The 18,060-nt window shown below is 36.8% G+C and overlaps 1 protein-coding gene across 1 annotated transcript in view; it reads right to left on the minus strand.

The window, feature by feature from the left end:
• The window catches only part of LOC126299043 (delta-1-pyrroline-5-carboxylate dehydrogenase, mitochondrial), a 117,776-nt gene that overhangs the window by 94,751 nt on the left and 4,965 nt on the right, over positions 1–18,060 (minus strand). Inside the window, exons 2-3 of the mRNA XM_049990696.1 lie at positions 15,332–15,411; positions 14,452–14,585 (exon numbers count right to left, since the gene is read on the minus strand). Coding sequence (XP_049846653.1) covers positions 14,452–14,585; positions 15,332–15,411 — 214 coding nt within the window. The remainder of the gene's footprint in view (positions 1–14,451; positions 14,586–15,331; positions 15,412–18,060) is intronic.

Genomic DNA, 18,060 nt, shown 5'->3' on the forward strand with positions numbered 1-18,060 from the left:
TAAGAGTTGACATATACTGTGTATGTAGTTAAGTCCAAGATATATAACCAGTAGTCCTGACATTCAGATCAAAATTTTCAAACGAATTCCATAAAACACGTATGTAGTGAAATACAATCAAGAAATTCTGTTAATCCTTTTGAAAATACGTTAAACTTTTTGTGCCCTTTTAATCTCTGCTTCTCAAGGTATTAATCAAAACACTGCTTACTGTAATGTTAATTGAGTTACCAAGTCAAAACCAAACATAAATATAAAATTCCTGTGAGGCAATTTATTTCAAAAAGTATTTGTCTTTCATTTTAATGCCATCAATTCATATGAGCATAATTCAGGAGCAACTGAGCTGTAATCAGTGAGAATAAAAATTTCATCATTGTGAAGCCCTGATGCACTTCCTTTCCACTGGCTATCATATTACCATTTCAATCAACCCAATTTGTTACATTTTGTAATTATCTACATAATGGTCTTTTTAGTAAACCCATTGGATGTGCAAATGGGCAAGGCCAAATATCACAGACCAGCCATAAGAGGTTCTGTAACAGGATAAATATAGGACAGCCCGATGGCAGTCTTAGTTCAGTTTTTTGTTATCTGACCTGCCTCTGCAAGTGGGATTGTGCAGTGCTATGGCTGTTTATTTTGTGTTTAGTGCTATGATCCAAAAACTTGTGGTTTCTGCCAATTCTTATCCATATGGGACTTTTATTACAAAATAAGTATTATCTGACTAAATCACACTTTGACTTTATTAAGTTATCTGGAACTCTCTCATATTAATTTCCATTGTGGTTCAAATGAATATTTCACCAAGAATTATTACTGTTTGGTTCATGGACTAACAAGTAATTTTACATTGTTTTTACAGAAATTACCTGTGTTAATAAACATTGTTGGCTCTCAGTGAGGGCTACAACAATATTATTAAAACAAAGATTTTTGTAAACCTTTTACTCATCGATTTAAATTCTTTAACCAAAGCTCTTCCATATTTCTGTGTCAGATCTACTTGTTTGTAATTTGTATACTGGCGGAAAATAGAAATTGGAATATATGTTAACGATGACACAGCGCCATCCAAGGTGGTTCAGTTCATGCTGTATAAGCAGTTTCTTTGTCAAAGTCTACAGCAATCCTATTTATTTATTTATTTATTGCTCCTGTAAATCTAAGCCTGTATGGTGTCCAAAAGATAATTAATCATTCTTTAAGTACCACACACATTTTTTTCTCCATATATCAATTTAGCAAAAGGTTAATGTTACACAATATCTTATTAGCCTATACACTTTACCAAAACAATCTTAATTTGTGCTGCAGTTTTCATTTTCTTGAAACTTCCTTATGTGTAGAAGCAGTGCTTCACCAAGTAATCCTTCTCTGTTGATTTGAAATTGTTTCTGTCTATTATTACTTTTGTGGATTTTGGTAATGTATTAACAGTTTGGTGTCATGGTGGATTATGCATTTTTTTTAATAGTGCTGTTTCTTTTCTGTTGTACATGTGCGTCACATATTTGTCTTGCATGGTAGCTATGTACAGATTCATAAGGACGATGCATGGACTGCTACTGTTTGATTTTTCTTTTATAATTATTACATTTTCTAGCATGTAAATACATGGATGTGGTAGTATTTTATTTTTCTTAAGTAGTGGCTTCCATCATGGTCTTTGATCTATCCCTTCCATTAGTCTAGAACCCTTTTTCTGTAATTTAAATTATTTCAAACTTGGTCCACAATTTCCCCAAAATACTACACAATATTTTAGTACTGAGTGAATATAAACAAAATATATGGTCCTGAGATTATCATATGATTATGAAACATGTTTTGCCCAGTTTTCTGTTTATGTAGCCTACATGTGTATCCCATTTCATATTGTGTTGTACGCATACACAAAGAAACTTTGCACACACTGCTTTGCCATTTGTTTAGCCATTTATTTCAGAATGTGGATTAGCTAATGTCCTATTCTTGGTGGTGAACACGTCCACTGCAACACTTTTTTCCCAGATTTATCATCAAGATGTTTGAATCAAAGTATTCTGCTATAGTCTTTGTGAAGGCTTTACTGTTGTTTTCATATATAGTTCACCATTGCCATTTGAGTTTACGTATTATCATTTTGTCATTTGGAGATAGTGAGTGGAATTGTGGGCACTAGAAAATGAAGTGCAAAGTGGAGAAATTGGAATATTTCCAATGTATTCTCCTGTTTAAGTTAAATACAGAGATGACAGCACCAGAGGCAGCCAGAAACATTAGCATGATGTATGATGATAATGCGAATGGACAGAGCATGGCAAGAAAATGTTTTCTCATATTGAGGAGGATCATTTTGACATTAGTGACTCTCGATGTTCAGGAAGACCTTCATGTTTGAAGCAGACCGTTTAAATGCACTAATCCACAATCACCCATGTCAGTGAACTTGAAAACTGGAAAATGTGATCAACTGTGATCAGTCCACTGCCATGTGATGTTTGTATGCAATGGGGTAGATTCAAAAATTACTTGTATGGGTGCTGCATGCTCTAATCCAAAATCACAAAAACCAACAGGGGGCCATATGCACATATCGACTTGCTCCTCATCAATTGGCTCATGAACAACATTGACTATTCCTATCCTGTATCACTGCTGTTGATGAGAGTTGAGCCCAAACAAAGCAGCAATTCCCCCTGATGCATCTGAACGAACAGCAACATTGTGGTGTACTACAAATTGCTTCCTCCAGGTGTAATCATCACTGCTGATATTTATCATCAATAACTAAGATGTCTTGCAGAGGCAATCCAAAAACAATGACCAGAAGACTGAGTGAAGTGATGCTACTCCACGATAATGCATGCTTGCATTCTGCTAGACCAACTAAAACATTGTACACGAGTTGTGTTGGTAAGTCATGACGCACCTACCTCATTCACCTGATCTTGGGTCTTCAGATTTTTACCTTTTCCTCTCTCTATCAAACAACATTCAAGGGACTTCCTTTCTGGATAAAATGCACTCTGAACATGACTCAACAAATTCTTCACCTCAAAATCACGTGACTTCTACAATCGCAGAATCAAAAAGTCACCCCAGCACTGGCAGACTGTTGTAAATAGTGAAGGAAAGTATATTATTGATCACTAAATTCTCTGTTATGTGTATTTGTTGTTTTTATTAAACGTACAGAGAAACACTATGAACTTATGCAACAACTCAAGACCATTCACATATATTAAGAACAGGATTGGACCCAAACTGTAACTTTAGGGAACTCCATGTTTGATCACAAATACATCACACTGATGGGTACTTACTGCCACATTTACTTTATATGTTATCTCTATGAGCTGTTTTCTTTCATGGATGTATGATTTAATCCAATTATGTGCTGCTCCCCTAACACCTAAATTACAGCTCTTACCAAGTAATTTATCATGACTTATGGCATCAAACATTTTTGATAAACCTAGGAATATGCTCAGGGTATGTTCCTGCCTACCTATGGATTGTAGCATTACATACAGAAAAGAAAAGTTGCTGTTTCTGTTGAGTGATTTTTCCTAAAACCACGTTGTGATTTTATTAGTATATTATATTCATTTATGAAATTAAACAGTCTTTCATAAAAAAAATATCTCTCTAAAATTTTTGAAACTACAGACAGCAGAGAAACACTTCTATAGTTTGACACCTCTTGCTGGCTTCACTTTTTGTAGTGGTTTCACTTTAGTAATTTTTAAGCATGCTAGAAAACTGCCAGTTGAGAAGGACAGGTTTACGAGACCGATCAGTGGTTCAGGGATTAAGTCCACACATTTTTTACAATGAAATCTGGTATTTTACCTATTCCTGATGAGTATTTGCTTTAACAATCTTGCTGTACTTTTTATATATTAGTTGGCATGAGAAATATGGTGTCATCTATCTGATTAATTTTTTATATCATTTGTATGGGAAGATTATGGGTCAGTTTGCTCAATAGGCTTTTCTGCTACATTCACAAAATCACTAAATTATGCAATACATTGCAGAGGACTGTCAAAGTTGCAATATTGATTTCCTTTATTACTTGATCACTAGTTTTGAGACTAAGTTCACTATCAAGTCATCCCACAAGCTAAGCAATACCATACTTTACTGCAGCCACGTGAATGTTCATTGTAGTACAACATATCTTTAGTATACAGCAGTACATCTACATCTACATCTACATACATACTCCGCAAGCCACCGTATGGTACGCGATGGAGGGTATGCTGTATCACTACTCATGCCCACCCTGTCCACCAGATCATTTATGCATACAGGAAATAAAAGCACTCCTATCACACTTCCCTGGGGCAATCCTGGCAGTACCACTGTCTCTGATGCACACTCGCCATTGAGGACAACATACTGGGTGCTATTACTTAAGAAGTCTTCGAGCTGCTTGCATGTCTGGCAATCTATTCCGCATGCTCCTACAACAGTCTGCAATCGGGTACTATGCCACATGCTTTTCGGTAATCTAGAAATATGGGATCTGTCTGTTGCCCTTTATCCATAGTTTGCAGTACATGATGTGAGAAAAGGGCAAGTTGAGTTTCCGAAGACTGATGCTTTATAAAACCATGATGATTTGTGGACATAGGCTTTCCAGTCTCTAGGAAATTTATTATATCAGAACTCAGAATACGTTCTAGAACTCCATAAAAAACTGATGTTAAGGATATTCTTCTGTAATTTTGTGGGTCTGTTCTTTTAGCCTTCTTATATACAGGAGTCACCTATGCCTTTTTTTTTTTTTTTTTTTTTTTTTTGCTGCTTGCAATTTTTGTGCTGGCAAGAGATTTATGAGACATGTAAATAAGGGGCCAATGCTATACAGTAATCTTTGTAAAAGTGAACTGCAATTCCATCAGGACCTGGTCACTTATTTGCTTTCAACTCTTTCAGCTGTCTCTCTACACCAGCAATGCTTATCACTGTGTCCTCTATAGGAGACTGTGTGACAGTAACAACAGTATATTTCTACGATTCTTCTGTGTGAAAGATTTCTTGAATGTGGAATTTTGAATTTCGGCTTTCATTTTGCTATCTTCAACAACCACACCAGACTGGTGAGTGAGTGACAGGATGGAAGCCTTTGACCCACTTAGCGAATTTACATTGGACCAGAATTTCTCGGGTTCTCAACCACATCTTTTTCTAAGGTACAACAGTGGTAGTAGTTGTATGCTTCACGCATAGATCTTTTCGCAGACACACGGACCTCTAACCTTTGCCTGTTATCCTGCGTGCGTTTTCTTTCGAACTGTGAGTGAAACAGCCTTTGCTTCCTCAGAATTTTCCAAATTTCATTGTTACACCACAGTGTCTTTTCCACCCTTAATACACTTACTAGGTACATACTGGTCCACAGCACGATTTACAATCAGTTTAAACTTTGCCCATAATTCTTCTATGTCCACCATACTGGAACTAAACAACTGCAATGCACTAAATGAGATGATAACAACTGCTTACCTGCTTGTTCAATCAGAAACACTCTCCTAGCCTTCTTGATTGATTTGTTAACTTTTCAAAACATAGCCACTACGATGATATCGTGATCACTAATCCCTGCCTCTATACTGATGCCATCAATATGGTCTGGCCTGTTTGTAGCCACAAGGTCTAAAATATTTCCACCATGTGGGCTGCCTAACTAGCTGCTCAAGACAGTTTTTGGAAAATGTGTTCAAAAGTATTTTGCAAGACTGACTGTCTGCACCCCCCACAATGAATCTGTAGACGTCCCAATCTATACTTGATAGGTTAAAGTCGCCTCCAACTATTATTGCATAATCCGGGTACCTATGCACTACTGGCCATAGACTTTCTTTGAATGACTCTAGAACTGTCACAGCAGAGTCAGGTGCTGATAAAAGCATCCAACAATTAACTTTATTTCACCTAGATCTGTTATACATAACCAGATAACTTCATTGTCACCCTTAATTTCAACATCAACAGACACAATATTTTTGTCAACTGCAATGAACACTCCCCCTCCTATGGCATCTAATCTGTTCTTCCAATAAATATTCCCTGACACTAAGTACCTCAGAGCTTTCTACTTCGGGTTTTAGCCATCTCTCAGTCCTAGGAATAATTTGAGCATGAGGAGTTTCCTGGATGGCAGTAAATTCAGAAACTTTATTGTGAATACTTAAGGCAATTTACTGATAAAATTTTACAGTCAAAATGCCTCTACTCTGGACGCGGTCTGATGTCTCTATCTGCAAATCAACTAGTGAGTATTCATCAGAGTACCTCAGACTGACATCTAGCCTAAAAAAAAAAACCATGTGCACCCCACAAGTACTCTGCTAACCATGTAGCTGCTTCTCTCATGTAGTGCACACTTGACCTATCAACATGTACTGCACACTTGACCTATCAAGGTGAGTCCTAAAATTCCCTACCAGATAACACAAGTCTAGAAATCTGCAGCCAAGACAGTCACAGAGTCAACGATGCCTTTGTTCGAGACCCTCCACTCAGCTCCAAACCGAAGGATCCTGATCAACTCTGGGAACAATGCTGCAAATTGCAAGCTCTGCTTGCACCCTGCCAGCTGTCTGTCTGAAATGAGGATGGCTTCAGGACCCATGTGACAGGCATTGTTGTTCCCGACATTAGCCACATCCAGCAGGCGACTACACCCTGCACTATCGATAGTCTCAGGCAAGGCCACCTCCTCACTTATTACACAAGGACTGAACATTCTGATGGAAAAGCATAAAATTAGGGACCACTTTTTGTGGATTGCTTGGTTTAGCACATACTTCTGTTTTGCTTTCTGACTCCTGTTTCTCCTTCTTTCTTTGAGTAGATGATTTATTCTACTGGAGGACAGAAATCTAATATTTTTGTCTTCTTATTTAAATTATCACCCTCTTTACTAAAACTCAGTTTACCTTGTTTTTTTATAACTGCACACATTTCTACCAAAACTTTACTGCAAGTTCAAATGGGATCCATCGTGTGTTAAGCAGTTACTAGTAACGAATTTATTAAGACCTAAAAATACTGCCCCTAAAGTATCACACTGTTTTCACATCCAGTTCTTTATTCTTTTCTGTTTATCTATCACTCACTGATCTTCTATGCATAACTCCACTTACCACTATTTTGGACCTGGGACAGACAGTTTTGCTGTTAATTTTGTTGTTTTATTTATGATCTAAATTTCACTGCAACTGTGAAGACAATCTGTCCCAACATGCACAAAGACACTTTTATATATTTCACTGCAGGCTGTAGACCAAACTACCTCTGAGTTTTGTTTGGCAATCCAGATGTTTCTCAGGTGTTTATTCACCTGAGGTATCCAAACCCCAGGTCTAGCATTAATTTTACAATTCAGGACATTGATATTTTTCATAAGAGAATAGCCAATTAAAAGGAACTAGTTTTTAACATGCTGTTTCTCTTTGTAATTATCAGTTCTCTTTGTGTTTATTCCTAAACCTTTGTCTCATGGGTCATAACCCTGTGGAAGACACAGGTGCAATACCTTTTCCACACACATAAACCACTCCTATTCCAGAACTGTCATCATCATTTTCTATGCCAGCAAAGACAGGGCTTCCTGTAAAAGCTGCTACACCATAACCAACTAGTCTGTAACAACTACATAGCATTCTATGTAAGTAAGAGCAACAACAAACAGTCCACACTTATGAATTGCAACCACCAAACTAGCTAAAGTCAAGTGGAGTGAGATGTTGCAGATGTTGCTGCCCAATATAATTTGGTTGATTACATTGTTGCTTCGTCACATAGAATATGGATTTCCCCCCCCCCCCCCCCCCCCTCCCTGCCACTCCCGCCAACATGTTTTACATTACTGAGGATAAGAGAGCTCTCCCTCTGATACATCATTCATTGCAACAACCCCCTGTCCTTAGTCTCACCCCCTGTCCTTAGTCTCCCCCTCTCAACTGGTCCCTCTCCTCCATCTGTCTCCACCCTTCCCTGACTCTCTCCTCTTCTTCCCATCCCATTCCACATTACTCCATTACTTATCTATCTTCTTCTTCTTCTTCTTCTTCTTTTTAAAATATATATTTCAGTGTTTCTCCTAATGGTCCCCCACCACACTACTGTACACATCATCAAATCCTCTCCTCATTCTGTCCCTCCGCCTCCGTCTTTCCAAGTTAAGATTGCTTTGTTACCCGCTACTGAACACAAGACAGTAGATAGATTTCATTATTAAGGTTTCCAAAGCTATGCCTACATGAGCATATACTTTATTTTGCAGCTCTTTTTAACCAGAAATATCACATAAATTATTTACATTTCATATTTGTTATGAGTAATACTTTTGTCTAACAATTGATTAATGTCCCCTCAACATTACAATTTGCCATGATAGGTCTTTCATGATGACTTACTTGCTATTACAGCCCCCCTACCCCTCTTTTTTGTAACATGGCCTCTATTTTTTATACAATTTGGTCTTTGTACACTATTTCCAAAAAGTGTGAGTTTTAGTGCAGTATTTTAAGCACTTTTTCCTTCAACATAGGCCTACATTTTGCTGCTGGAAATTATTTTATATCCATTTTAGTTCACTAATTATAAACTCAAAACTAGTTTCACATTATTTTTTTTTAAATTTCATCCTCATCATTTATATATGCTTTCTTTTTACATTTTTTTCAGAGATATACCTTTATATTGGCCACCATATTTTATATCTTTCTAAAATTTCTTAAATCCTTTCATTGGTGTCTTCAAGATCATGGAGCTTTGCCATGCATTATTCTAGGTAGATCTTCTAGTGCAACCAAAAGTTGTTTTCCAAAAGATGAGTTACCTTAGTGTTATTCCATAAGACATCAGGAAAATAAGAGGTTGTTTTAATGGCTTCAACATAATTTAGGTAGTTGGTTAAGAAGTTTCAGAATATGTTTTTCCTCTATTTAAATTCTCCTCAAAATGTACATTCCAAAATTATAAGATTATTTTCCACCCACACATTTCTCACTGATGTTTAACCACTATTGTGCGGCACCAGTTGTAACTACTTTATATAAATTAGGGGAGGTACTATTTATGGAAAGAACATGTTATATATAAGGAGTAATCAAAAGGTTTCAGTTTGAGGGCGCTGGTGGAGAATATATGCACTGTAGCACAACTGCAATACAGATGTACGAACACCTACATGTAGGCAATGGATTAGAATGGCATTTCTGTCTTTCTGATGAGTGTGCAGTACATGCAAAAATGTGAACTATACCGAAGTTATTACCAAATATGTCCAAACAGAACCACTATGCAGTTATTTTTTTCTTGGCTGCAAAAAATGGTAGACATCCAATGGAGAACTAAGAATGTGTATGGAGCAGCATGTCTGTTGAAAACCACCATTGTGGAATGGTGCGCCACGGAGTGCTGCTGCTTCATGTTAATGCATGTCCCCATACCACAAATGTAATAATGCATTAGTTATGCCAACTCAAGTGGAAGACACTTGAACACTCGCCCTACAGTCCTGATCTCCACCCACACAATTATAATTCCTTCAGTCCTTAAAAAATGCTTTAAAGGATGTGCAGCACGCAGTTATGCGCTTCTTCACACAGGAGGACATGGTGTTTTACCAAACAGGTATCTTCAAACTGGTGCATCAGTGGGATGACTGCCTCAGTGCTCATTGTGATTTGCCTGACTGGCATATCGATTCCAGTCTGTACGGCCTCTGAACAGAAACTTCTTGGTTGCTTTTTATGTATGTTTAAGAAAGCTATTCATCCTTTCCTACAGTCTTTTTAATCAATCCAAATACGGAAAATACTTATGTCATCAGTAAAAAGTACACATTCTAATCACTGAATAATAAAAGGAAGGTCATTTATATACTAAAAACAGCGTAACACCTAAGACTGAAACTAATCAAAGGCAAGAGATGCCACAACATCCTGAAAACTTTTGCTCCACTATTTAAGAAAACAGTCAGCATTCTTTTTGCTGAACCCAGTGTGATCCAACAGTCATCCTAACAGTTTCACTTTCTGCTATCAAAATTCAAGATTTAGACAGTTAATAAGTCACAAAATATACAAAAAACTGTATTATTTCATTATTTAATTTTTGTAACACAGCACCCATGATGATTAATCAGAACAACATTTTTAGATGATAAATAATTGTACTATGCATGCGCATAATGATTTTTATACCCCTTATTTGGCAACAATTAGAATAAGTGTATTTCTTTTCAAGTTTCTCAGCAGTAGGCTCAATTTAAATGTAAATATTTTCACCAGGAAAATTTGTGCTGTGATTCGTAGGCTGTAGACTCCTGAAAATATCACCTAAGATGTGTGAACTACCTAACTGACGAATGAACATTGCAAGTAATAAACTGTGACAGGTGTGATATGTTCTAAAACTACCCTCAAGTTAATCAACAGCATTCAGCCACATTTATAGTGGACTAAATAAGCATAAAATCAAATTTTCAAATCAATATATTAACTAGGAGTAGTAACAATCATAAATAGAACATTAACAGATTACTAGCACAAAATCCGATATTATGATATGTAATTAAGAAACAGTTAAACTACTGCACTAAGGATACAGAGCATGCAATTCTGATTTAAACCTTTTCATTTTCTTCTGTACCACTCTTGGATATGAAATGCCAGTACTGTAGAAAGTTAAATAGTCAAAGTTCTTTTTTGTGCTATTTAAAAGCAAACACATATGCCATGTTGAAAAATGCAGAAGTACTGGTACTCTCGATATTAAATCCAATTGCTAACACCAAATCAGCCTTTCTACATGCACCACAACTGCTTATCAAAATATTACTACTGATATAGATACATAAATTCATAAATTTACATCAGGGTGAAATGACCTTGTTTACATAAAAAAATAAGTGGATCACAAAACTTTAATTTAAAATTCAAATTAACTTTTAAACAGAATCCTGTGTTCTGTGTATTTCATTTCTGCATCTTCAGCATGCTGGGATTTGAGTGCATCTACATTTTTTGTGATTACAATAACTGTTATGAAAACAATGTTAAGTTACACAGGAAGAACATTTATTTACAGATGACCAGTTTTGGAATGCTTGTCTATTATTGAATCAGGCATAACTATAAGCCTTGCATTATACCAGTCATACAAGTGAAAAACTGGCCATGAAGTCAGTAAGTGTGATACAAAACATGGCCTCCACATGTGCTCATCACTAACTGTCAGAGCAAACAGTCTTCATTTCATTTGACAGCCCCATTGAAATATAAATCTGTCAGATGTTAATCCTACATTCTTTTATATATCTCTCAAGTCTTACAAATATATCATACTTTAGAGTGCAAGGAAACATTTACAGTCACATTATATTTATTGCCAGTAGATACCAGAAACATTTTTGCATGCTTTATATATGAAACCTTCCAATTTTCACAGCACTTATAGTTCTGGATAAAGTCTTTAATTGAAAATAGTATGTTTACTTTCTTTTGCATAATAAAAGTCTTTAAATAATATTTATCTTTAAAGTAGGTTTTAACGTTATCTCAAATCAACCAAGTGTCCTCCTTGCCAACATTTAAAGAAATTATATCTCCTCTACACAAAGCTAATCATCTGGAGGAGCATGAATTCTTGGGAACTTTTGAAAACAATTGACAGTCCCATTTTGCATTTAAATCTGTCATCCAATAAATAACCAACTTTTTTGATAGTAGGTTCCCAGCATCTTAGCTTACTTGCACTGTCCTCAGAATATGTAATATACAGCAATGATACAGCTACACTCTCACCATGCTCTGTATGCAGCATGTAATAGAGCATGAATTTTTATGAGCATCTCAGAAATTTACTGTTCACTCACAGTATAAAGAAAAAAACTATGATGTTTCCATACATGCAAAATTGGGCAAAATCACTTTCTAATCAATCACAATGACTTGCGCAGATGATTAAAATAATTTACCTGCTTGCATGAACAACTGTAATCAAAGACAAGCTTAAAAATAAAGTAAGTACTGGACAGGACACTCTGCTGTTATCATCCATACATTAGCAACAATAGGTGTGTTATTCACAGTTTCGTTCCAGGTGTTCTGCAAGAGTTGCTCTCCACATTATTTTGTAGTTGCTTTCTGCATTTTGGGTATGTACTTGCAATTGCAGCTGTGTTGATCAACTGATCCCTGATGTAACCTGATGTCCAGGAGTTCAGCTGGACAGTGATACTACAAGTTGGGGAGAGCCACGATTGTGATTATCAGAAAACGCTTCACTGTAGTTGCTGAACAATTCATGTAAGAATTCAGAAGACAGATTGAATTTGACGGTTATGTACTTTTCATTGATGGCAGACTGTGTCACAGGACAGAGCAGAAGGCCTATATAAGCTTAAATTGCTGCCTCACAATTGGTGTTTCACCATTCTGCAATACATGCAAGTTTAGCTTCAATGTACCTCTACAAAATATGTCACCTGGGAGCTGTATTCTAATTGGTCACTTAACAAACTGCCAACACATCTTACAATTCCACTACACCTCTCAGCAAGAACTGCCAACATTTCCCCACAAAACATACGAGAGCTATTCACAAAGAAGGGAACGTTCCCATCTGATGCCGCTAGGTGCGCACCGATGGCGTATGGTATGTGCGTGCTCAGCAGCTCAGTCGGCATCCATCTGCGACAGCGGGAACATCTCTGTGCATCTGGATTTTTTGATAATCAAATTTGAAATGTGTGCTGCAATCTAAAACCACACCAGTTGTGAGGTGTGATCTGTGACATGGTTTTTATTGGCAAAAATCCTAAAACCTATACAAATTTATAGTGAACTGTGCGAAGTGTATGGGAACAGCGTAATGTCTGAATGTTCTTTCTAGAAATGGTGCATTCAGTTTAAAAATGGCTGAACCAACATTCATGATGAAGAGAAGAGTGGTCACCCAAGCATTGTGACTGATGATCTTGTCGCTAAAGTTAATGAAAAGATTCGTGAAAACCGTCGCTTCACAATAACGGAGCTTTCGCTTTCTTTTCCACATGTTTCATGCACTTTGTTGTTTGAAATTGTCACTCAAATGCTAGGCTACCACAAATTTCGTGCTCGATAAGCACCATAAAGAACAGTGAATGGGAGCAATGTTGACATTTCTGGAGACCTACCACAAACATGGTGATTCATTACTGAATCAAATTGTAACAGGTGATGAGACTCAAACACGTTAATTGCGAGACAAAATTAGAGTCTTACAGTCCATAGACTGGGGGCACACAAGGCCCCCTCCCAAAAACCAAGGAAATGTTTGCAACCTTGTCAGCATGGAAGTTGATGACGACAGTGTTTTGGGATAGGTAAGGTGTGCTGCTTATTGATTTTCTCAAACATGGAGCAACCATAAATTCTGCCCGGTACTTTCAAACTTTGCACATCCTTAGAAGAGCAGTTTAAAACAAACGCTGAGGAAAGCTGTCGTCCAACATTTCGTTTTTGCACGAGATTGCCTGACCTCTCAAGGCAAATCACACTAAAGAACTCCTTAATTCAGTCAAATGGGTAATTTTCCTTCATCGGCCCTACAGCCCCGATCTTGCACCAAGCGACTTCCACTTGTTTCCCAAGATGAAGAACTAGCTTGGAACGCATCGCTTTGATGACGACGCAGAACTCCAGGCGGGCATGACTTACTGGCTGAAGTCTCAGGTGGCGCAATTTTATGACAAAGGTCTTTCAAAGCCTGTCCATCACCATGATAAGTGCCTCACATCACCATGATAAGTGCCTAAATGTGTTTGGTGACTGTGTGGAAAAGTGGTATGTCCGTTGCTCTTCAGATTTATATAATAAAATGTATTTCTTGCACATAGTTTTTTTTTTTTTAAATGCCAAAATGTTCCCTACTTTCTGAATAGCCCGCCTATAACAGCACTTACTCTATACTGAAGGTTCACCATAATCACAATACCTAAAATTATTACTGAACCCATTAACAGGGCTCTGTTAGCCATGACACTTACAAACATCAGAGACCTACCTTCCCTTTATTAAAGATGGAATACTGAATACACAAACATATTAAGTTCCTGATGGGCTGCAAACATTTAGGATTATCTCATTAATATTTACTTAAAAATTTATTTTCTAGTCATTCACTTGGTAGTTTTCAAAATTTTACGCCTTTAAGTAGAATCTGCACTATCTTCCTCCACTTGTGGCTTTCATGCTACAAAGGTAACTCTGAGAAATACAAATTTAATCATGTAAGATTCAAATTTCTGCTTTGATAGCCAAATAGTAAGGCTGCTGCTCATGAAAAACAGGACATATAGGTTGAAGTCATCACACAATCTTTTATTTGTCAATTCAGAGAGATTCAAACTGTTGTCATTGTGTACACCAATAATTAGGTCCCTGCATTACATACCATCAACTGATAAATGAAATCCCCATCTTTATATTCCTTATCGCCAATTATCACAGGGATTTCTGTAGTTGTCTTGGACCATTTTGACAGGGCTGCTTGCAGCTGCTCTCTCTCCTTTGACCCAGGCTGATACTCTGAAAATTCACAAAGACATTGCAATATCTCTTAATTAAATCATTTCATAAAAGGACAAAATTTTAATAATATGATAATAATAAATTTCTACAAGTCAACATTGACAAATAAAAATAAAACCATATTTCAACTGTAATTACAAAATAATATGCCAAATTACTCTGACAAAATATATCTGATGATGTAGGTTTAAAATGTATGAAAATGTGCAGACTCGTAGTTTTCTAAACACGAGACACTAACAAGCTTTCCACACAATGCTTATCAACAAATATGTGTTTTTTTTTTGGGGGGGGGGGGGGGGGCGGGGGAGAATCAAACCCCCACTACACAAGCAACGTGAAGAGAGGTAAAGTACAAATATAAACCACAATTCTCTCTTATTTGTCACGTTAAATTGTGGCTTCACCAGATGATATGATAGTACATCTTCCACAACCACAAAACAAACCTATTTACTTAAGTAGCTCAGGATTCAGTGTCATTATTATTATTATTATTATTATTATTATTATTATTATTATTATTATTATTATCACTCATACAATCAGCTATCAGTGGCCTGCAGATATGTTTAATTCCAGAAAGTGAACAGATTATGTTACATTTTTCAACGTATTTTTTTGCTGAAAGTTTGCTTCCCAAAAATAAAAAGAATCCACACACTTTCCTAGGAAGGACAGTAGCAGTGCAAATGAAAACTACAAATACTGTAAAATTGCTCTGCAACATGCAATGCACTTACCAAGAGTAGGTTCATTCTTCACAGTAAAATCTTCTACTGTACCAAGTGCACTGGAAGAATATAATCTGCATGACAGAAACCTGTAACGGAAAAATATATCTCAATATGCATGACACATACTGTATTTTCAGCTGGTAAGAAATAGTTGGATAACTTCACAAATCTTCTTAAAAATTTACTGTACCATGTCCCCTTTTGTCTCAAGTAAGCCAAGGAAATTACAGGAAACCTAATTCCGTATGCCTTTTGCACATGCACTGCACTTGTACTCAAGTCACTTTTGTAGTTCAGTTGCTGAAATTTTCTAGATATGTTCAAATACTTATTAGAAAAAGCATTTAATGAAAGGCTGAAAGATTTATATGAGTCTCGACAACAGGATTGATTAGATTGCTGAACTGATGCATTTGGTACCACCTTTCAGCTTTGAGCTGTGATGCAATGGTGCTGGGAGAGTGACATCATGCAAAAATGCTGCTTTTGAAAGTTAGTTTGTTTCATGTAGGGGCATTCTTTAATTTATATGGTGTTAGTAGAGATTTTTTGGACTGTCCCAAAAGTGGGTCCAAGTCATCTGGGGTAGTATGTTTTTAAATTAGTTTGGTGTGTGCTTGTGTTGAAGACAGTGTACCTGTGTGCATGGGGGGGGGGGGGGGGGGGGGAGGCGGGGGGTGGAGGCAGAGGCATGGTACATGTGTGTACATATACTGTGATGATAATTCCACTGGTACTTGAATCTGACATTTTTTATTAAGTTCTACAGTTGTTTAGTACACTCTGGGGAAGATAATATTTAAAGTCCTGTTGACTAGGAAGTGAGATCAAGCTAGAAGAACACAAACAGTTGAAAAAAAAGGGTGTCTTTACTCCCAACTGACCATGAATTATTTCAGTCTGTTTTCTTTTCTTTTTTCTACAAGGTTTTCATCACTCTCATATTCTGTAAACTTTTGTGGAGTTCAGAGCAATCTGGCTGGCACTTTTTTTTTTTTTTTTTTTTTTTTTTTTTTAAGAATTCTGAGTATGTCTTTTTATTGTGGAATTCTATTGACATGTCTAGTTTAATTCAATTTAATGTTTAGTGTATTTTGTGGTTTATACTGAAAATTAGTGAACTGATTGAAATTGTATAAATGTGTTGTTACTGTTCATGGTGACTTAACCACTGCTCAGTTCTTTTAAAGTGAGAAAATTAGCATCACCCTCATGATAGGGGGCCATGCCCAACACCTGCACAACAGCAACCCTGGGTGGATTTCTTCCCCACAGGTTCCCAAGCCTGATGATACATTCCTTGCCAGAGGCCAACACCAGAAGAGGTATCTTTTGGGATCCTAAGCTTAATGTTTACTTCAAGCTACTTGATTTTTTTTTTTTTTTTTTTTTTTTTTTACAGGTCTCAATAATTTGTTGTAGCCTAACATGAGGAAAAATATTACCATCGGCTGGATGATTCATGAATGGTGCTGAAATAACTGCAGTAATGTTCTGTTCCAGAACCCAGTACTTGTAACTCCTTTTTGGCCAATAAAATGCTGCATGCGTTTATGAAAAAGAGTGGTGAATTGGAAAGATCTGTGAGACTTCCCAATATTGTACTTTTGTATCTGACTGTTGCCCTACTCTAGTTCAGTCTGTCTTTCCACAAAACCACCAATGCCCACAGTTGTCCATTTAGTTAACTGTTCCATATTAGGAATTGGATTTACTTCAGAATCGACAATTTTAACTTTTTCTTTTTTTTTTGTGGTACTGTAATTTATGTTTGTTATGCAATAGTTACCATCACTTAATTCGGTTGGTGATGCAATTGGGCCATTCTGAAGACGTCACTGCTCAATGCCATTGGACAGCATCGAAAGCTTCTGATGGTTCTTTGGTGACAACAAATGGGAAACAATTTGTAAATGGTCTGGGGTAGGAGCTATTTTACATTTGGAATCACCATTTAAATGCTTAAAAATGCAGAATTGACTAAGTTTATCAATAATATACATGGTTCAGCACCTACTATCTCAATATTGCTCTCTCTTTACTTCGCACAAAAAACCAGAAACTTGGGAGAGTTGCAGAATTTTACAAAGAATATAAATACTAGTAATTACATCGCAACATATGACCACATTCGGACAGATCTTACATCCAGCCCTGCGCCTTATGTTGACAAGCAGAGTACAGTTAAACACTGAGCTTTATCAACCAATTGGGGACTGATGACCTCAGATGTTAAGTCCTATAGTGCTCAGAGCCATTCGAACCAGCCATCAACCAAACATTTCAATGCACAACCAACAGCTACCCCCATCCCTCCACAGATCACAGTTGTTAGTACAATTCTGAAGAAAAAAAATCAGCAGTTGGCCTTCTATTTGGTTGGTTGTCATACATTTTACAAAGGGACAATACAAATTCTAAATAAATTGTACTTAATTTTGTGATATCCTGAACGTGGAAAACTTGGAAACTGCTTTGACCCAGGACGTAATGGTAGTGGTATGTGTGATGTCACAACGGCGTGGAGTTTTTGAGTTGGTTGTGTTTGTAGATGTCGTGTTGTTGTATTTTATTGTGCCCTCAGGTAGTGGATGTGGACATGCTGAGTTTCACGTGTGATACTGGGTTTATTTGAGTTTTGCTAACGTGGTTTTGAGTTTAGGTAGTTGGTGTGGTAATGTGTTTTGTGGAAGTGTTTTCAGTGAGTTAACATGGTTTGTTTATGTGTTTGGCAT

This window comes from Schistocerca gregaria, chromosome X, assembly GCF_023897955.1.
Source record: "Schistocerca gregaria isolate iqSchGreg1 chromosome X, iqSchGreg1.2, whole genome shotgun sequence".
NCBI classification, from domain to species: domain Eukaryota; kingdom Metazoa; phylum Arthropoda; class Insecta; order Orthoptera; family Acrididae; genus Schistocerca; species Schistocerca gregaria.